At 48.3% G+C, this 21,261-nt stretch overlaps 1 protein-coding gene across 1 annotated transcript in view; it reads left to right on the forward strand.

The window, feature by feature from the left end:
* Positions 1-5,550: 5,550 nt before the first annotated feature.
* Positions 5,551-21,261, forward strand: part of ARRDC1 (arrestin domain containing 1) — a 74,282-nt gene continuing 58,571 nt past the window's right edge. Inside the window, exon 1 of the mRNA XM_030535784.1 lies at positions 5,551-5,987. Within this exon, the coding sequence (XP_030391644.1) occupies positions 5,870-5,987 (118 nt within the window). The 5' untranslated portion in view covers positions 5,551-5,869. The remainder of the gene's footprint in view (positions 5,988-21,261) is intronic.

A 21,261-nucleotide genomic window follows, 5' to 3' on the forward strand; every position in this document is an offset into this window, starting at 1 on the left:
CTGCCCTCCGCAGCTCCCAATGGCCAGGAACAGGGAACCGCAGCCAATGGGAGCTTCAGGGGAGGTACTTGGAGGCACGGCAAGGGCAGCGTACGCAGAGCCCTCCCTCCCACCCGCAGGGACCGCAGCGCTTCCTGGAGCGGCACAGGGCCGGGGACAGGGCAGGAGGCATGCAGGGAGCCTGCCTGCACCGCGCATCCCTTCTGCATTCCAACTCCCTGCCCTGAGCCCCCTTGTACATCCCACGGCCCTCCTGCACCCCAGCCCCCTGCCCTGAGCTCCCTGCTACACTCTGCACCCCTGTGCACCTCAACCCCCTGCCGTGAGCCCCTCCCACAGTCCGCACCCTTCCTGTACCCCTGCCCTGAGCTTCCTCCTGCACACTGCACCCCTCCTGTACCCCAATCCTATTCCCTGAGCCCCTTCCTGCACACCACACCCCCTCCCACACCCTGCACTCCCTCCCACACCCCGACGCCCTGCCCCAGCCCTGCATACAATTTCCCCACCCAGATGTGGCCCTCAGCCCAAAAAGTTTGCCCACCCCTGCCTCAGGGTGAGAGATTTAAAGAGCTCAATGTCTTTAGCTTATCAAAAAGAAGCTCTAGAGGTGAATTGATAACAGTGTATAAGGACCTTCCTAGGGAGAAAATATTGGGTACTAAAGGGCTCTTCAGTCTAGCTGAGAAAGGCAAAACAAAACCATTGGCTGGAAGCTGAAGCCAGACAAATTCAAATTAGAAACCAGCACAGATTTTTAACAATGGGAGTGATTAACCACGGGAACAAACTACCAAGTGAAGTGGTGGCGTGTCCATCTCTTGACGTCTTCAGATCAAGACTGGCTGTCTTTCTGGGAGATGCTTTAGTCGAACACAAGTTACTGGGATCAACACGGGGTAAATGGGTGAAATTTAAAGGCCGGTGCTATACAGGTCAGACTAGATGATCTAATGGTCCCTTCTGGCTTTAAACTCTGTGAATCTCTGAATGGGATCCCACTCGGTGGCTGGGGTTCCTAGATGTTATGGCAGTACAAATAACAAACGGATGGGTCAAAGATTAGTGGCGACCTCTGAGTCACAGAGAATAGCTCAATAAAGACATCCACTTGATTTTGTTATATTTTGGGGCTGTGCTTAGCATAGTGGGGTCCTAGGCCATGAGTGGTGCTATCATAAATAAATAACAACAATTGAGTGTGGTGGTCAGAAATCAGCTAAGATGTTAGTGTGCTGAGAAGAGGACAGAGAATGGTGAGGGAAATGTTATAATACCAGTATAGAAACAAATCCGTGGCGTGACTTCACCTGGAATACTCTGGTATTTGCTACTTTGTCTACAAATGGCTGCAACAGAAGTAGAAAAGATCCAGACTTTAGCTGGCTTGAGGGGTATGTGTTTTCTTTTTGTTATGCCTTTCTTCACTAGATTAAAGAGCCCTTTTAGTACCCGTGAAGGTGCTTAGACAGTATAATCAAGTCACCTCTTGATCTCTTAATCAGCTCAGGATTAAACATAGACTGTGAATGGCTAGCCAACTACAAAACCAGTTTCTCCTCCCTTGGTTTTCACACCTCAGCTGCTAGAAGAGGGCCTCATCCTCCCTGATTGAACTAACCTCCTTATCTCTAGTTTGCTTCTTGCTTGCATATATATACCTGCCCCTGGAAATTTCCACTGCATGCATCCGACGAAGTGAGTATTCACCCACGAAAACTCATGCTCCAAAACCTCTGTTAGTCTATACAGTGACACAGGACTCTTTGCTGCTTTTACAGATCCAGACTAACACGGCTACCCGTCTGACTCTTGTTAATATAAATATAAGCTTTGGCTACCTTGGCTTTGTTTATACTAGTATTTTCTTCTCCCACCATGGCTGTAGCTCAGGTGCCTGGCTTATGACATTATGGGAGGTTCATTACTCTGGATGGCTTTCTCTCCAGTGGTAATACATTGCCTAGAAAAGATAACAGGCCAAGGAATTGTGACAGTGTTCATCAGTGGTTTGAGCATTGGCCTGCTAAACCCAGGTTTATGAGTTCAATCCTTGAGGGGGCCATTTAGGGATTTGGTGATTGGTCCTGCTTTGAGAGGGAGTTGGACTAGATGATCTCTTGAGGTCTGTTCCAACCCTAATAATCTATGAGAATGTGAAATCCACAACGCATGCCTGGCTCCCACAACACGCTTCTGGAACCACAAATATCTGGAACTGGTTCTGTGATCTGCAATTGCACTGCAGATAAAGAGGTGTTTCCTCACCTTGATGTGTTCACATAACTGGCCTATGTGTATGTGCATATCAGTCATTACATAGTTATTTAGGGACATTTCCATAGCACTTCTCACTGAAGTCACCAGTTGCCTCACAAATTCAGCATCACAACCTCCCTTGGCAAGATAAGTGTTATCATCCTGAGTTTGTAGGTGGAGAAACTGAGACACAGAGAGGTGACACAACTGGCCCAAGTCACCCAGGAAGAGACAGCTAAGGAATGGAACTTAGATCTGATTCAGAAGAAAACTCCTGTGCTTTAATCATTACACCTTCCCCCGTACAGATAGCTATATTATATACTAATAATATTTTGCACTTACTGCTGGTCCCTGCATATGTACTTTGGTATCCTTATTTTATTTCATAAATACAGCTACTCTTTGCTCCCCAGGTAGAGGCTGGTGTCTTTGGTCCCAAAGAAGAACAGATGCGGTTATTTGTTTTTTAACCTGGATTTTGACAACGTTTACATTTTTCCAGGAAAAATTTCCTATTCCTTAACACGTTCAGTTCTTTGATGAACTTTCCAAATAAAAAATTTGTTTTAAAATTGTAGGGAGACTCTCACTTCATCATACTTTTTAAATGTATCTTTTTTTCAGCAGAGAGATTTTTGAAAAGTAAGAGAAAGTGGGATTACACCTCCCCACCCATGAAAAAATATCAGAACAATTTTTTTAAAAAACTAAAATTTGTGTTTAGACTTTTTTGTCAAAAAATTCTGTAAAAATTCAAATTAAACAAAAATAGTTTAATTAAAATGTTAATATAACATATTTTTTTTCACCAACTCTAGCTGCGATTTTCATTCCTCATGCTTCTTTATATGCTGTTAGATAAGACTTGTACTTTCAGTGCATACATGTAGCTGCAGATGAGCAGACAATTAGGTATGTAAATAGCCTATGAGTCCATACCCCATAGGCAGAACATAATCAACCAAGAACTGAGGAGTAGGGAATGGTGAGTGAGTTGGCATTCAAGTGGTAAGACATTGGGTCCATATAGTTATGTCATGTAAATTGATAAGCAAACTGCAACCATGGATCCTTGTAGCTCCTGGCAAAAGAGTCAATTCTGAGGTTTCATAACCATCCATATTAGAAAAATACTCATTATCCAGAAAGAGATAAAATTTACATCTTGCACTTGTATTACAGCATAGGGAGCATACCTAGTGGATAGACCAGAGAATAGGGTGCCTATGTTCTATTCCTGGCTATGCTACTTATTCACATTTTGGCCTTGGGCATGTCATTTCACTTTTCTGTGCCAGTTTCCCTTGTGTAAAGTGGGGATAATAATGATATCGGATTGGAGGGAGGTCTCAAGTGGGATTCCATAGGGATGTGTTCTGGGTCCGGTGTTGTTTAACATCTTTATTAATGACCTGAATGTAGGAATAGAAAGCGTCCAGATCAAGTCTGCAGATAACACAAAGCTGGATGAGTTGCCAATACTTTGGAGGATAGAACTAAAATTCAGAGGGTGACACCTTGGAGAACTGGGCTATAGACCACAAAATGAAATTAATCAAAGACAAATGTAAGGTGCTACACTTAAGGAAGAAAACCCAAATGCATAAATACAGAATGGGGGATAACTGGCTTGGTGACAGCACTGCTGAGAAGAATCTGGGAGTCACAACTTCAACATGAATCAGTAATGTGATGCTGTTGCAAAAAATGCAAATGCAATTTTCGGTTACATTAACAGAGGCATAGCATGCAAGTCATGGGAAGTGATAGTACCTCTCTACTCAGCGCTGGTTAGGCCTCAGTTGGAGTACTGTGTCCAAATTTGTTCACCGATGTGTAGAAAGGATGCAGAGAAACTGGAAAGGATCCAGAGGGAGTGACAAAGATGGTGAAAGGGAAAGCCTGGAAAAGAGGAGCTTAAGGGAGGACCCAATAGCAGGCTTCATATATTTGAAAGGCTAAAAAAGATGAAGAAAAGTTGTTCTCTCTTGCCACAGAGGGCAGGACAAGCGGCAATCGGTTCAAACTACAGCACAGCAGATCTAGATTAAATCTCAGGAAAAACTTCCTAACTGTAAGAACAGAAGGACAATGGCCAAGATGCCTAGGGAGGTTGTGGGAGCTCCTTCACCGGACATTTTCATAAGGAGGCTGGAGAGCCAACTGTCTTGGACGGTTTAGATGCAAATCCTGTCTCTTGGCGCTAGACAACCTTTGCTCCCTTATAGCCCTATAATTCTAGGCCAACTGACTCCAGAGAGTTGTGGTGAAGCTTAATTATTAGCATTGGTAAAGTACCTTGGATGAAAGCCACTAGGGATGGGATCATTAGTGGGACAGAGCACTCCCACTTTTGCTACTACAGTACTAGCAAGACTGTCCCAATGCTAGTGCAATGGCAGGAGACTTTAAGAAAAGTGCTAGCAAAGCCCAGGTCTTAATCACCAGTGTGAACCCAGGCAGGTTGAGGGTAACCAACCGCTGTTCCCTTTCCCAGCTAATGGCTGCTAAGGGGTCCAGGTGAAATTAATTGGAATTTCAAGTCCATTTCTAGTGGATAGCCATTCTCATCACAGGAACTACCATCAGGACTGACAGTTCTTGTCCCCTTCTTTACTGGCAGGCTCATCATAGAGAGACCCAGGACAGACTAATGGGTCGTATCAACTGGAGTCTCTTAAAAGTCTGAGCTGAGAAACGGAGCAGTGTAGGGGGAAGCTTGCAGGGCTGCTGTCTATACTATCCCTGTTCTGTGGATAAACAGGGCTTATTCATTGTTCCAGTGTCCACAACCTGCCTGTCCTCACCCACCCTGAGTCTCCAGGAGGAGCCTTTCACTAGCACTAAAGCCACACCACTTAATTGCTAAATAAATGATATTTTGACTGCACTGACTTGCTCAGCACATCCAACAGGGATGGAGACACAGGAGAGGTAGGGAGGGAGGTAGATGGGTCTGAGGACGGAGCATTCTCACAACCGGGCACCTCCGGTGCAAGGTGCAGCCCACCCCTGGCTAACTGAGGAAGGCTGGATTCTTCCTAATCCTCCCCACTAGCACGTTGACTGGCTGCACCGCAAGGGAATAAAGGACAGATGGCTCTGATCTGTAAGGGGCACCTGCCCACCCTGTTTCCCCTTTCCTTACGATTCAGGGCAGGAAATGGTGCACTTGGATCACAGTCCCTTTGCCCCTAGCTGCTGCAGATGATTGGTTTTATCTCCCTGAGACAGGCGGGCAGTTGGGCAGAGAGAGACAAGTTGTTTTTGCTGATACAGACAAACAGGGCTACCACTCTGACACAAACAGATCCCTGCTTGGACACAGGCTTTCTTCCTGGCTGGATCCAGATCCCAGGGCATCAGACCAGGAAGCGGGGTCCCTCCCCGTCTAGCTGCAGGGTGCGGGACACCCCGTCTGGGGCCACATCGCCTAGGCATCCCCCCGCCCCCCGCCGCAGGCGGTGTCCGCCGGCCCGGGGGTAGGGGCGGTGCTGGCGCTTTAAGAGGCAGGGACATGCCCGGCCGGCGCGTCACTGGCAGCAGGTAGAGCCGCCCCCGAGAAGCAGCTACCGCCGCCGCCGCGCAGCAGCAGCGGGGCCCGGCCATGGGGAAGCTGCAGCTGTTCGAGATCCGCCTGAGCGAGAGCCGGGTCGTCTACAGCCCCGGGGAGCCGCTGGCCGGCACTGTCACCGTGCGCCTCTCCGGGAGCCTGCCGTACCGCGGTGAGCCCCGCATGGCGGGCTGCGAGCTTCCCCGCCGCAGTGCCAGCCCCCCCATCATCCGCGGGTAGCGGGGCCCCTCTCCCCCAATAGCGCTCTCCTCGGGCTGCGAGCTTCCCCGCCGCAGTGCTGGCCCCTCTCCTCCCATAGCGCTCTCATCGGGCTGTGAGCTTCCCCTCCGCTGTGCCAGCCCCCCCATCGTCCGCGGGTAGCGGGGCCCCTGTCCCCCAATAGCGCTCTCGGGCTGCGAGGTTCCCCGCCGCAGTGCCAGTCCCCCCCATCATCCGCGGGTAGCGGGGCCCCTCTCCTCCACAGGGCTCTCCTCGGGCTGCGAGCTTCCCCGCCGCAGTGCCAGGTGCCCGGGCGGCGGGGCTCCTCCAGGGCTGCCCAGATGATTCACGGGACCTGGGGCAAAGCGGGGGAGCTGCAGCGCTTGTACTCACCTGGGTCTTTGGCGGCACTGAAGCGCCCCCCCCCCACTGCCGAAATGCCGCCGAAGACCCAGACCGCCCCACGTGCCCCCCGCACCCCGGGCTCCTCTCCCACAATAGTGTTCTCCTCGGGCTGTGAGCTTCCCTGCCGCAGTGCCATTCCGCTGTTCTTGTCCACTGCACTTCCGGGTGTAGGGCCCCCGCTCCCCAGGGCTGTGGGATTCCCGGCCACCGTGCCTGCTGGCCACCCCTGGTCCATCCGCCCCTGCACTTAAAGGTTGAGTTCAGTAATGACCATGTTGAGCCACATCTGGGGAAACCCCCCCCCCCCACACACACACTCCCCTTTGTACTGGGAGTTTCATTGCTTGTGACTTTCAAGAGACTTGTTTTCATAGAGATCTGTTACGGGGGGGGCAGCTTTTTGGACCCTCCAGCCCCTCTCCTTACTAGTAGGGCTTGGATTACATTGTCTGTTGTGTTTCATTTCTGCCTCCTGTGGGCTTCAGCGGGAGTGTGACTAATATTTCACCACCTTCCCCCATCCTCTGCTCCATTCTCCCTCCTCCCCTCCCCTTTCAGGGAGGGGGTGGGGATGGAGGAGTTTCCTCCTTGGATCATGGGTGGCAGGAACAAAACTTGCTCTGCTCAGGGTGTGTGCATGTGGGGGTGGAATGGCCTTGGTAACAGGCTGTGTTTTAAGCATAGTGGGTACTAGCAGGCTTCTGGCAACAGTCTCCCTGTCCAAGGTAACTGTGGGTTTCTCCTCTACCTGTTTCAGATGTGAGATCCATTTGGTCAAAGTAAGTGGGTGTTTCCCCCACCCCACCCACATCCCTGGTTTGGGGAGCAGTTGCTTAGACCCCCTTTTAAACAATTGCTCAGATTCCATTGTTGCTGGCATGGCTCTAACAAGTGTTGATTTTTATGCGGCAGGCACTCAGATGCTGTGGTGATGGGTGACAGTGTGAAACCCTAAAACAGACAGGGAGTGTTGACCTAAAGCTCAGCTGTGATCTTTCTGGAGATAGGCGTTGGCACAGGCAGTCTGAACTTCCCCATGAAGTTTGGGGAATTGCCAAGGTTTGGAGCATAGAAATTGTCAGATGGATTCAGCTCCAGGATCAATCTACTCCACTACGCTGTCTTCAACCCTGGTTCCCACAATAAACTAATGGGTGAAAGGGCAGTTTATCCCACATTTTCCCCCCCCGCCCCCCCCTCACTAGATCTCTTCATTATAGAAGTGTGAAGTTAAATATCATCTGGGTTCTGGCCTGTTTCTAGTCTGTCCCAGCTTGTGTGAATAGGACTGAAGTGAGTTAAAAGTCCACAGCCATGCCTAAAGTCTTTAGCTGGGCTGGAGCATGTGTTATGTGCTTGGTCCTAACTTGGTATGACTGTTTAGAGGCCAAACCATAGTGGAGGATATTTGAAACAAGCAGGTGTGAGGAAGGATTAAACTCAGCTGTCACTGTAATGTGTGTTTAGGGAGGGAGGGCCACATAGATACTTGCCCTAAAATCTGAATTCTCAGCACCTGCAGTTAAATGTAACTGATTTTGATTTATGCTAAGATCCTGTTTCTGATATGGAAGGTGCTTGGAGAGAACTGTTTAAAAAAAAGACACACCAAGACACTCTTCATAGAATTATTGACTGACTGTAAAGGACCAGGTCAGGGGAGTGGGGAAAGAGATTGTGTATAGGTACTTTGCACAGAGAAGGTTCTTTCTCTCCCCCTGAATATCTTCTCTTCTCCCCCCCCCCCCCCGCCCAAAAAAAAAAAAAAGAAAACCCAAACCAACAAAATAAATCTATACCACTTGGTTCACAGAAGTGCCAGCAATATGCTGACACAGCTCTGACTCTGATGCTTACTCAAACATGAGGTCAAAGAGATGGCAACCTGACTAGCTTGGAGGCAGAGCCCAGCAGAGCTGGGTCCAGGTGATCCTGGGACTCTTGTGATGTAATGGTGAGAAGCAGCTCCGTGGTGAAGGGCTTGCTGTCCAGAGTGCAGTTGAAAGTGGGATTTCTACATCTTCCCTTGGGTCCAGTTGGACTCTGCCTAATGAAAATGACAAGCCGGCCTGCTGCTGTCTGAGGATGGCTGCTGTGGTGACTTAGAGGGAGAACTGAGGCTTTCTGTGACAGTGGGGATGGGAGGGTAAGGAGACTATGAGGAGGTAGGCTGTAGTCTGGAAGAGCACTGGAGCACCTCCTTGTTAGCAAATCTGACCATTGCAAAACTCGTCATAGCAGAGTAGGCAAATCCTATATTGTTTTAATTCACTGGAATTCTGCCAGTTGAGAAACCCCAACTTAGACTTGAATCTTCCTCTGAAAACTTCCAAACTCTATGGCCCAGTCTGTGCTGAGGGGAATCTTCTAAAACTGTTTAAAAAAGATTTAAACCCCTTCCCATCATTGCTAATGCTAGTTCAGCTCTGCCAGTGTTAGCCAGGTTGGGGACCCTAGACTTGCAGACACCCATGGAACTGACCTGATAGTGATGGAAAGTTATCTTAGAATTTCCTTAGCGTAAACAGGGCTTCCCTGTATAAACAAGGGATGGTTAATGGGATGGGGGTAGTGATCTTGGTTCTATCCCCATCTCAGCTCTGCCACAGGCTTCCTGTGAGACTCAGGGCGAGCCACTTTTGGCTGTACCTGTTTCTCCTTTTTTGCAAAAAAAAAATAGATATTGGCATCTTCCCTGTCTTCGTTATTGCTTGCAGAGTGCTTTGATAGCCCTGGTGCTTCAGAAATGCAAATGATTATTTCTTGCTTCCCCTAAGGCTGAGTCTCTTCCTCCTCCATCTTCTGCTCTCATTGCCTCTGTCCCTGATTCTTGGGACTATTTCCAAGTATTAAGATTTATTCCTTCTGGGCCAGGACCTTGTTCTGTTGACCTTGTCTGGAAAGCGCAGTTGCTGTAGAAGCAAGTATGCCTGTCTTAAACACCTCTCCCATTGGGCTTTGGCTTTTCTGGCTTCTGAAGGCTATTGTAAGAACTTGTTAGAGGTTTGGTGATGGTGGTGTTTTACACCATTCTTATTAGGAAATGCTACTTCTAATGCAGTAGTCCCTGATTTCTCTCTCCTCCTTCTCCCCTTATCCAAGCCTGTGGACTGACTCTTCTCTCTTCCCGAGAACCTGCTCCCAATAATGGACAGAGCTGTAGTATCACAGGATTCTGTTGAGCTAGTCCAACTAGCCATGATGCATTGGCCAGCTGTGAGGTAACTGTGGTTACACCAGGCTACTGACTGCTGTTTGCCTGTGGGGCAGCCAGAGGCAATTAGATTTTCTGGAGAGAGTCTCTTCTCCCCCTCCTCCGCCCCATTTTTCTCACTTGGCTTCAGTTACAGTTTTATTTAACCTCATTGACCACTCAAGATCTGTTGTATGAGCCCTTTTTTCTTCATTTTGGAAACGTCCTCTTCTCCTCGCGCCCCCCCCCCCCTCGCTGTAGCAACCTATGTGGACTTGAGCCTAGGAAATTTTGGAGTCTTGCATAAGCTTTAGCAACGAGGATAGGAAGACTTTTTCACCAGCCCACGGCCTTTCAGTACTTGGGTAGTGTTTGGTAACAAACTGAGCCGTGGGCTGTAATGGGACCTGAGCAGGGGTTTTGTAAAACTTGTTGGAAAGTGCTAGCTGATAAGGGCTGCTGGACAAGTTTTATTTTTAATTGCATGCAGGGATGGCCTTAGGCATGAGCATCTGCTCTAGGCAGAGGAGTCCTGGTTGACTCAGCAGCTTATGGAGCAGCCTTATCTCCTCTCTCCCTGTGGCACTGCAGAGGGAGGCAGTCAGTGGCCCAGTTTCCTTATCGCTGTGCTGAACATGGTAACATGATGTTGAAAAGATGGCATCTGAAGCAGTGCCCTGTCTAAGATAGGATCCTACTGATGCAAATAGTCATTAACTCCAGTAAGAGTGGATCTGGAATATGTACAGATGACTACATAGCTCCTGGGTCACCCCAAATAACGCTTCTAGAAAACTGTTCTGAATGCGACAGTCAAGCAGTGGATCCTCTTTTTTGCAAAATGCAAGTCAGGGACAGAGCAAACAGGTTTACTGTCCAGAAGCGTGCAAGTGTCCTGTTCAGGGGGAGTATCCAAGCCCTCTTGCCCCTCCTCCACCCCGGGCCCCCTTCCCCATGCATTTAAAACCCAGCTAGCTATTCAAACTACCCTGGTATTTCTTTGCTGACCTAACACTCACCACTGCATGCTCCTGTACATCAATGAACAGTGTAATTCTGTGTCAGTTTATCAGGCTGACTGTTTCCTACTTCACTTTCAGAATCCAATTCAGCATATGTGGGATGAGAGCACCTTAGCTCTGTGGTGGGGTCTGTCTGCTGAGACATGGAGCAAAAGGGGGTTTCTGCCCCTCTGGCTAGTTCACTGGTGGATCAGAAATGCCATGTAAATTCTCAAGATTGGTCTGTGGTGCACTCCTTTTACCCTCCCCTCCCCCAGCCTCACCTGTGGGCAAAGCTTTGCTGTTAAATTCCTCTTTGCTGATGGAAACATGAGAACAGGAGCCATCTGTGGTGGTTGGTGCATCGTTGGGCACATGGAATGTAGACCTGAGAGCTAGTGGCCAGCATCTGCTATGCTGCCAAGTGTGGCAAAGGGGCACTGGGGCATGACTGTTTTGCAGCATGTCAGTTGTTAAGCAGGGGAGAGGATTTAGTGGCTTGAAGAAGCAACTTTTTTTACTGTTGGCTACCACTTGCAAATCCATATCCTTTCATGGAGAGGGAGACAGAGTTCATATCGGGATCCTGCAGTCCACCTGATCTAGGGAATGTTCTGCTATAGGGTTCAGTCTGTTTATTCATTGTCACTTTTCCATAGTGGTGGGGAAGACTTGGAAGTGGACGGTTGGTGTATTGTATTGTAACCTCTGACAGACATCTAAAGTATTTTGCAGGGAGTTGGGTGATCAACCATTTCTTGGTAAGCAGTGATGCTGGCTCTCCTCAGTTCCATGAGAACTGGTGTGATTCGGGGAGGGTTGTTGGAGTGAAGGTGGGGAGAAGGAGAGCAGAGGATATGGAAGTAAAGGGGGGGAGAGGTGCAGAATGGATTGAAAGGAGGCTGAGGGTAAAGAAACAGACCAGAAGTGAACAGAAAATGGATAGAAAGAAGTGGCAACTGGGCTCTTGGTGTTAGACCTTGGTATTTACGTCTTTTATTTAATTATTTATTAAATTTAGAGGGCAAGATACTCAAAAGTTGCTGTGCACTCACTGAGAATGGGGGAGAATCAATCCCCCACTGTGGGTCAGTCTTAGGGTATGGCTACATTTGGAATTTCAAAGCGCTGCCCTGGCAGCGCTTTGAAGTGTGAGTGTAGTCAGAGCGGCAGCGCTGGGAGAGAGCTCTCCCAGCGCTGCATGTAAACCACACCCCTTACAGGTATAGCGTGCAGCGCTGGGAGCCGCGCTCCCAGCGCTGCTGCCCTGATTACACTGACGCTTTACAGCGCTGTATCTTGCAGTGCTCAGGGGGGTGTTTTTTCACACCCCAGTTGCACCGCTGTAAAGTGTGAGTGTAGCCAAGGCCTTAATCTTTTTTTAATGCAAATCTGTGTGTCAGGCCATTCCATGACCTCTTGCCTTGGATTGCTGTGAAAGATGATGATCTCTTTGGTGTGGCTTCTCTAACTACTTTTGTGTGGAAGTGAAAAGTGCTTAGAGAAGAAATGTACAAAAGATGTAACTGCCTCCAGTTAGCAGACTTGTGTGTGTATGTATGTGCATGTGCTCTTCTCCCATTTCCGATTGCTTTCTGGGATCTGAAAGCAGAGGTGATGTCTGACCACAAAGATGCTCTTCCCAAGTTGACACAATCCTGAATTTCCTTTGCCCAGTTAAAAATAGATGACACTCCAGTATCTGGTGTGACTTGACTTTGCTGGGTGTGTCTTTTAAATTTGCGGTGTAAAGGCCTGCCACCAAAATTGACATGTTTTACTCTAATGGTAGGGGCGATATTTGTAACTAGTTCTTGGATCAATACAGACCAAATACTGCCCTTGGATATCTGCATGCAACCACTGCTGGAGTCAGATGTACATGAGGTCGAATTGTAGGGCCTGATTGAAACCCTATAATAAAGCCTGTGGAGAAAGCTGGATGGCTGCAGAGGGATACTTACAGTGCAGTAAGGGATGTCTTTTGATAAGAATTTAGGGGTTATAAATTCGCTGTAGATTGCCACTTCCAGACAATTCGTAATTGACTTTCAGCTCAGAATAAAACCTTGGGCTTCTCTGATATCCATAACAAGCATTTTATGTCCACATTGAGTGAGTCATACACTTAAATTGTGTAGGTGAACAAATACATTGTCTCAACCTTTGACCAACTCCTTGCCAAAATAGGTGCAGGCTGTCCTTGTTCCCAGTCTTCCGTGCCCCAGTGACTCAAGTCAGACTCTGCTCACTAATGGGAATAGAGCCTGAAGAGGGGAAGTTCAGCTCCATATGTTCTCTAAGGCTGGCTCTGCACTACAGGCTGGCACAGCTTTGTCTGTCAGAAGTGCAGGGAGCTGTGATTCCCTGACCTGACGATACCCCTAGTGTAGAAGCAGCTATGTCAGGTGCTATTTCCAATATAGCTTGGATTTGCTAGTGGGTGTGTGGAATAGACTAAACCATACCAGTAGAAGTGCAGCTTTGCTGGTATAGCTGCATCCACACTAGGAGTACATTGCTGGTATAGTGTACCAGTAAAGTGCTCCTAGCATAGACATGGCTGAAGTTCAGAGCAGGCCCTGTTTCTCCAGGAAGTGGATTGAGGCAGGAGGGATGGCTCAGTGGTTTGAGCATTGGCCTAAACTTAGGGTTGTGAGTTCAATCCTTGAGGGGACCATTTAGGGATCTGGGTAAAACTCTGTCTGTAGATTTGTCCTGCTTTGAGCAGAGGGTTGGACTAGGTGACCTCCTAAGGTCCTTTCTGTCAAAGTTAGACTCAAGACTTGGTTTGTCAGACCACTCTATTTTACTAGCACAGTGCTGTGCTAGTAACACCCAGATAATGTGAATGGCCATGCAAGACCCAAAGTCTTATTTAGAATCATAGATTATTAGGGTTGGAAGGGACCTCAGTAGATCTAGTCCAACCCTCTGCTCAAAGCAGGACCAATCCCCAAATGGCCCCTCTCAAGGATTGAACTTGCAATCCTAGGTTTAGCAGGCCAATGCTCAAACCACTGAGCTATCTCTCCCCCCGGCTTTTTGCTTTCTTTGTCCCTTTGTCTAATTCCCGCTCTGAATTAGACAAAGGGACAAAGAAAGCAAAACAGTAAAATTCACCTGGGGCACAGCATGCATATCCTACTTCCTTACTAACTCTTATTGATCTAAGGCTAATACTTCACCAATTGCCCTTAAATGGTGCAGTTGTTCTATGTTAATGTCAGTATTCCTGACACCTGGATTGCAGCATTCCAACAATTTTGCTTAAAGGTACAGACAGCATTTCTTTAATCCTTTCTATTTTCACAATATACTTCATTCTACTTTCACAATCCCTCCTTTTGGTCACGCTTCGCCATGACCAGCATTGGACTGGGTTCCACATATTAACTGTTCCCTATCTTTGTTCATCAGCAATATTCAAAATCATCATATTAGCACTCTGTTCTGGGGCAGTCACCTGGGTGACACAATTCTGGAGACAACAGGAGATTAACTGAAAGCATACAAAAATCACTAAGATTCCAAACAGGATACTTAGGGCTCCCTGAAACAACCAGTTTCCTATGCCAGAGAAATTGAACAGGTTACTTAGCCACTTCCATAAAGAACTCTGCTCTACATGGGGAAGATATGCGATTTGTTCTAAGTGGCTAGCGCGATCTATTACCTCATTGGTATCATCAGGTATAAACAGACAACATTGTTTTCCAGTGAGAGCACAGGTCCCTCCTTTGGACGCCAGCATTATGTCCAATGCCTGACGGTTCTGGAGGGCCATCTGTCGGATCACCCCTGTTTCTTTGGCCAGGGCTCTTAAACTTTCTCCGGTTTTATTTGCCATTATTTTAACTACTGCTTGTAACCTCAGGAGCCTTTTTGCCTGGTGTATTACTCCCCCAAGTGGGATAAAGGAACTGCCAATAGCCTCTTCCCAGATGTCATTACTGTTCCATATTGTGGTTAAACGGACAAGGTCCTCCAGTGAGGTCTGGGGATTGAATGGGTAACCAGGACAGGAACATCAGTTTGAGAGTGGGCTGGGATGTTGCTGCAGACCTAGCATTTAGAAATATTAAGGGTCTGAGCTATCCAGACTTGCTGCTGGATAAAAGAATTGTCATTGTGGACTCCCCAGACCTTAAGACACCAACAGCCGAGGAACAGGCACCACCAGAGGTGCATGTTGGAGGCAGGGCCCTTCTGGTTCTGACAACCTCAACTGAGGAAACCGCAGTCACAGTTTTTTATGCCCAGCAGGCGCTAGGCTCACTACTGCTTCTTGGGCCTTGCTTTATGTAGTTGTCTGCTTCTGGCAACCCTTACGAGAGCGTAGATTGTAAGGTATTGCAGGCTGTTCCTCTACGTCTTCTTCTGGAGTCAAAATTGACTCTGCGTGGTCCTGAGGTGGTGGCTGGTTCACTGGGGGTGGTGCATTCTTACACTGCGAAGCATGTATCCACTCAGTTTGAGATGCCAGACAGTTTTAACAGCTGTCGGGGTAATAAGCAGTGCCTGATGATTCTTTGGGCTTGTCTACATCAGAAAGTTGCAGCGCTGGTGAGGGAGTTACAGCGCTGCAACTTTGAGAGTGTCCACATCTGCAGGGCATCACCAGCGCTGCAACTCCCTGTTTGCAGCGCTGGCCGTACTCCCGTTTTGTCTCGGGTGTAGAGGATCCAGCGCTGGTGATCCAGCGCTGGTAATGCAATGTAGACACTCACCAGCGCTTTTCTTGACCTCCGTGGAAGGAGGAAGCCTCTGGTAATCAAGCTGGTTTCCTTTCCCGGTTTGCTCTCTCGGTCCCGGAGCCAGCCAGCAAACCGCGGGGAAGGAGACCTGCTTGCTCGGGGTTCCGGGACCGAGAGAGCAAACCGGGAACGCCGCGGTTTGCTCTCTCGGTCCCGGAGCCAGCCAGCAAACCGCGGGGAAGGAGACCTGCTTGCTCGGGGTTCCGGGACCGAGAGAGCAAACCGCGGCGAAGCTGGTTTCCTTTCCCGGTTTGCTCTCTCGGTCCCGGAACCCCGAGCAAGCAGGTCTCCTTCCCCGCGGTTTGCTGGCTGGCTCCGGGACCGAGAGAGCAAACCGCGGCGTTCCCGGTTTGCTCTCTCGGTCCCGGAACCCCGAGCAAGCAGGTCTCCTTCCCCGCGGTTTGCTGGCTGGCTCCGGGACCGTTGCTTCAGAGGATCACTGTTAATTTCTTCTTCTTTCATTACAGCTATTATCTGCTATTGTTACAAAAAACAAAAACAGACTCCAGAATCTCTACCTATTCTGATTTTGACTGCCCTATTGCAGCCATGACTTGGTCTTTGTTTAAAAACATTTTAATTTTTGTAAAGAGTCAAGTTACCCCTTAAGGGTTAAATGCTAAATCCCAAAGCCAAACAGCACTAATTACCTGTGTCTTGCAAATAGGTCTGTCAGTTTTGCAACTTTAATTAAGAGTCAAACTTTACATATTTTCACAGACAAATAGATACATACACATTTTCTTTTCCTTAACACTGCTTTGTTTTTACATAGCTGTATATATATTTGGATTATTTACAGGCATTCTTCTGGAAAAGGGGCCATTTTCCCTTCAGAATGGCTGCAAAGAAACCAAGAATTCTCTCTCTAACATGGTCCTTCTTAACATTTTCCACAAAGTTTAACTGCTTAATTCTCTCCAGCCTCTGTAGAGTTAACTTTTCACTCTTTCCTTAAATCACTTATCACAAAATGACACCTTTATCACCTCAGATTTCACCATTTTAAGTATTGTTCCAGGGGTTCATGCCTGCACTTACTGCTTTTCTTACTCCTGACACTATTCCCTTAGGGCTTTCAACCTGTTTTTTCAGTTTATCTGTTGCTTTCCTGCTTGTCTGGGCCCAATCCTCCTTTTTCCAATGAACCATTTGTGAGTGCTATTGTGGTCACTTCACAATTTTGAAAGAAATGTTCAAGGAAAGGGACCAGGAAGGCTGGGGGCTAGTTGAGGAGCCCAGCCTCCTTGCTGAATTGGTAGTGCAACACTAAAGAATCAGTTTTTGAGGCAGACAACAAAGGGGAACAGAACAAGGGGCTTTTTGTCCTTTTTACAATGAGATGGGAGTATGAAGGGGGTTGGGATCGATCCAGGGTTTGGAGAACAGGGTAAAGAGGAGCGAGCACTCGGTCTGGTGGTGGGAGAGGAGGCTTTTAATAAAGCTCTTAACTTATTTGAATATTTGAGAGAGGCGAGTTCTGATTTTGTCCACCTACAATTTGCCTCTTGCCACCACTGCATGAAACAATTAACCTCTCCTTTAGCCAATTTAGTTTTAGGTTGGCTGAGTTTGTCCTTTAAGACATCCACTCAGTCTTTGTTCCAAGATTTTAACAGTGGCCACTGAGTTTTGGGATCCCCCTGAGTTAGCCTAGACCATTTTTCCAGAAACTTACGGGAGTCTGGACCCTTTTTACAGGAGTCAGGACACATCCTAAATACATAAAATGAGCCGGCATTCATTTAGGGAACTGTCCCGACTTAGACGTCTGGTTACCCATACAGGAGGACTTCACACACCAATCACACAAGAAGGAAATTCGGGTTCGTCAGAGCGATGCCCGCTGCAACACACAAAAGGAGCCTACAGGCTATTGCCTCTATTGCCCTTGCTTTCACACCAGGGGTTTTACACAAAAGTGCAGTGCAGCTGCGATTGTGCAGATTCTACTTACTCAGACCGCGGGGACAGGAACCCCTTGCTTGGCCGATCCCCGGACAGAGATGACACCAAGACTCAAACACTCCACAAGAGGAGGATAGACACAGAGACAGGACAGTCCTCAGTCCAGACAAAACACAGAAATAATTACCTGACCAGATTCCTGATGTTAGATCCCAGGTTCCCTACCAGAACAGAGTGGGAACCAACAGGTTCGATGGCGTAGACTTCACTGTGATTGTACGCCTTTCCGCTCTAGTGGAGGACCGCTCGGGCCAAATGCCCAGGTGCTGGCTGCCATGGTCATCTTATAAAAACAGCCAGGAATCATGCGGCCCCAGTGAAGACGGTTGCCATCTTGGTGGAACCTCCAAATTGTCAAGGTTAAACTCAGGACTCAGTTTGTCAGACCACTCTGTTTTATTAGCAGAGCGCTCTGCTAATAACACCCAGATAATGTGAGTGGACATGCAAGACCCAACAGTCTTTATTTATACAGATAAAAGAGTGGGAATTAGACAAAGGGACAAAGAAAGCAAAACAGTAAAATTCACTTAGGGCACAGCATGCATATCCTACTTCCTTACTAACTCTTATCGACCTAAGGCTATACTTCACCAATTGCCCTTAAACGGTGCAATTGTTCTATGTTAATGTCTGTATTCCTGACACCTGGATTGCAGCATTCCAACAATTTTGCTTAAAGGTACAGACAGCATTTCTTTAATCATTACTATTTTCACAATATAATTCACTCTACTTTCACACTGCCAACCCTGATATTCTATGAATGTGCCCAAACAGCAGGCAGGAATGAGAATCTGAGGTCTCACAAGGGCTAACTTAAGAAGTGTTTAATGGGCCATCGCTCTGCTCTGTACCTCTGTTAACTAGCGTTTCAGGTGCATGTAAGCTTCTGAGCATAGTAGGTACAAGTTGGTATGTTGGAAAAGGAGGCCATGCAAAAGTGAACATAAATGAAGGAGCTGGGTGTGTACAATTTCCTGGACTGTAGTAGTTGCTAGTTAAATCTCAGACACTACATGGTGCTGTCAAAAAAGTGGGGGGACAACTTACAAGCGCAGAGCAGCAGGGATCAGGGGTGACATGAACCATTGTTTACTTGGATATAAAAATAAAGCCATGAAGTGTAAATTTCCTTTCCTTATTGAAGCCTTCTCTAAAATGAGGCTGCAAAAGCAGCAGGCTTGTTCAACGACTAATGCCCTTTGTGGTGATGAGTGAAATGCTGATCGGTCCCAGGAGTTTTACACAGGAGTCTCAGTGCCATATGGGGTCACAACTCTTTGACCCAATGTCTGTGGTGTACACAATGGCTGATTGTTTTCTTCGGTATTGGCCAGATTTAAAGGACTCTGCTCCCAGGATGTCTGAGCACTAGGTCTCTTGGCCTCTCAGGGCTTGTCTACATCAGAAAGTTGCAGCGCTGGTGAGGGAGTTACAGCGCTGCAACTTAGGAGGTGTACACATCTGCAGGGCACCACCAGCGCTGCAACTCCCTGTTTGCAGCGCTGGCCGTACTCCCGTTTTGTCTCGGGTGTAGAGGATCCAGCGCTGGTGATCCAGCGCTGGTAATCAAGTATAGACACTTACCAGCGCTTTTCTTGACCTCCGTGGAATAAGCAGGTATCCCAGCATACCTGAGGAAGCCTCTGGTAATCAAGCTGGTCTCCTTTCCCAGTTTGCTCTCTCGTTCCCCGAGCAAGCAGGTCTCCTTCCCTGCGGTTTGCAGGGTGGTTTGGGGAACGCGAGAGCAAACCGCAGCGAAGCTGGTCCCCTTTCCCGGTTTGCTCTCTCGTTCCCCGAGCAAGCAGGTCTCCTTCCCTGCGGTTTGCAGGGTGGTTCGGGGAACGCGAGAGCAAACCGCGGCGAAGCTGGTCTCCTTTCCCGGTTTGCTCTCTCGTTCCCCGAACCCCCGAGCAAGCAGGTCTCCTTCCCTGCGGTTTGCAGGGTGGTTTGGGGAACGCAAGAGCAAACCGCGGCGAAGCTGGTCCCCTTTCCCGGTTTGCTCTCTCGTTCCCCAAACCCCCGAGCAAGCAGGTCTCCTTCCCTGCGGTTTGCAGGGTGGTACAGGGAACACGAGAGCAAACCGCGGCGAAGCTGGTCTCCTTTCCCGGTTTGCTCTCTCGTTCCCCGAACCCCCGAGCAAGCAGGTCTCCTTCCCTGCGGTTTGCAGGGTGGTTCGGGGAACGTGTGAGCAAACCGCGGCGAAGCTGGTCTCCTTTCCCGGTTTGCTCTCTCGTTCCCCGAACCCCCATTGAAGCCGCCCAACAGCGCTGCAGTGTGGCCACATCTAACACCACTTGCAGCGCTGGTTGCTGTAAGTGTGGCCACTCTGCAGCGCTGGCCCTATACAGCTGTACTAATACAGCTGTAACAACCAGCGCTGCAAAATTTTAGATGTAGACATGGCCTTAGACTGCTTATTGCTGATCTCGCTCATTCAGTGAATTGCTGGCTTGCCCTGGCAGCCAGACAGGGATGGGATGGTTTGCTTTGTGCATACAGAGAAACAGTACATGGATAACCTATTTTGAAGGGGCAGCTTATTAGGCTGTAGACTTGACAGGCATTAAAGCACCTTGTGGGGAGTATTGCCAGGACCTAAAGAGTCATTAGAGCTTGTTTAAATGTGAAACTTGCACCAGAATAATTTGAGGTATGAATTAAAACCAGTGCAAATTGTGGTGTGGACACTCTTATTTCAGGTTTAACAACCTGTTTTGGTCTAGTTAAAGTCCATTTAGGATCAGATTTAAGCTAAATCTGAATGAGCCATTGGTAACTGAAATGAGAAGATGCCTGGCTCAGTGGCTAGGGTGCTAGCCTGAGACTCTAGAGACCAGGGTTCAGTTCACAGCTCTGCCACAAACTTCCTGTGTGACAGTGGGTAAGTCACTAGGGGGATGTCTGTACTGTGGCTTCCAAACAAAAAAGGTGCAACCTGTGGTCTCATAACTTGAGTAGACTGACCTAGCAGTGTAGGCATGCATACCCTCCTTGCTGGGTTTCAGAGCCAAGCAGGAACATCTACACAACTGTTAGCCCCGTAGCATGAGCCTGAGCTGGTTGGTCTTGGTTCTGAGACGATTACTGCTGCAGATGTACTCTTGATCTCCCTGTGCCTCTGCTCCTCCAAAACCAGGAAGTAACAGCACTGCCTTGGCTCACAGGAGTGTGGCGGTGTATGTGCAGCTCTCTGAGAGGGATAAGGGCCCTATCAGTATACACTGGCTTAACTGAGCTGAATCACTCACACCCCAACCCCCTGCCCCAACCTGGTGGAAATGAGCAAAGTTGGTGAGGGAGGGAGGATGGAGTGAGCAGGAGGTTTGGCCTCAGAAGGGGTGGGGCAAGGGTTTGGGTTTTCTGCAGATAGGAAGTTGGCAACCCTACTTGTTTTCCAGGGGTGGGATTCTGCACTCCTACCCCCGTACACGTTTTGAGAGAAGAACAGTGACCCACTGGGGAAAGGCTGGCACTGTGGTGGGCTACCATAAGTTGCCCTACAGATTCTCCTTCCGTCTTTTCCCCCCCCCCATTTATCTTTGCAAGCCAAGGTCTAGGAATATTGTCCTTCCTAGACTTCAGTCTAGGGTAACTTTATGGAGGAGGAGAGTAAAGGAAACATCTTTGCAACAGGTTGATCCTAAAAGCCCATGAACCTACTTGAGGATCTGGAGCATTGGAATAAGTCTCCAGGAGTCAGGATTATTAGGCAGAAGGGTAAATCAAAGGTGCAGCTGATCACATGGCTCTGTAATTACCCAACATGCCCACTGTGCGTGTGTCAGATGAAGGGAGATAACGAGAGTTATCAGGGGAAAGCAACTTCCCCATTCCACAAGACTTGACAGAAGCAGGATTTGGAATTAAACCACAGTCTGAGTTCAGAAATCCTTGTAT

The sequence above is a fragment of the Gopherus evgoodei genome, chromosome 16 (genome assembly GCF_007399415.2).
Source record: "Gopherus evgoodei ecotype Sinaloan lineage chromosome 16, rGopEvg1_v1.p, whole genome shotgun sequence".
NCBI lineage: Eukaryota > Metazoa > Chordata > Testudines > Testudinidae > Gopherus > Gopherus evgoodei.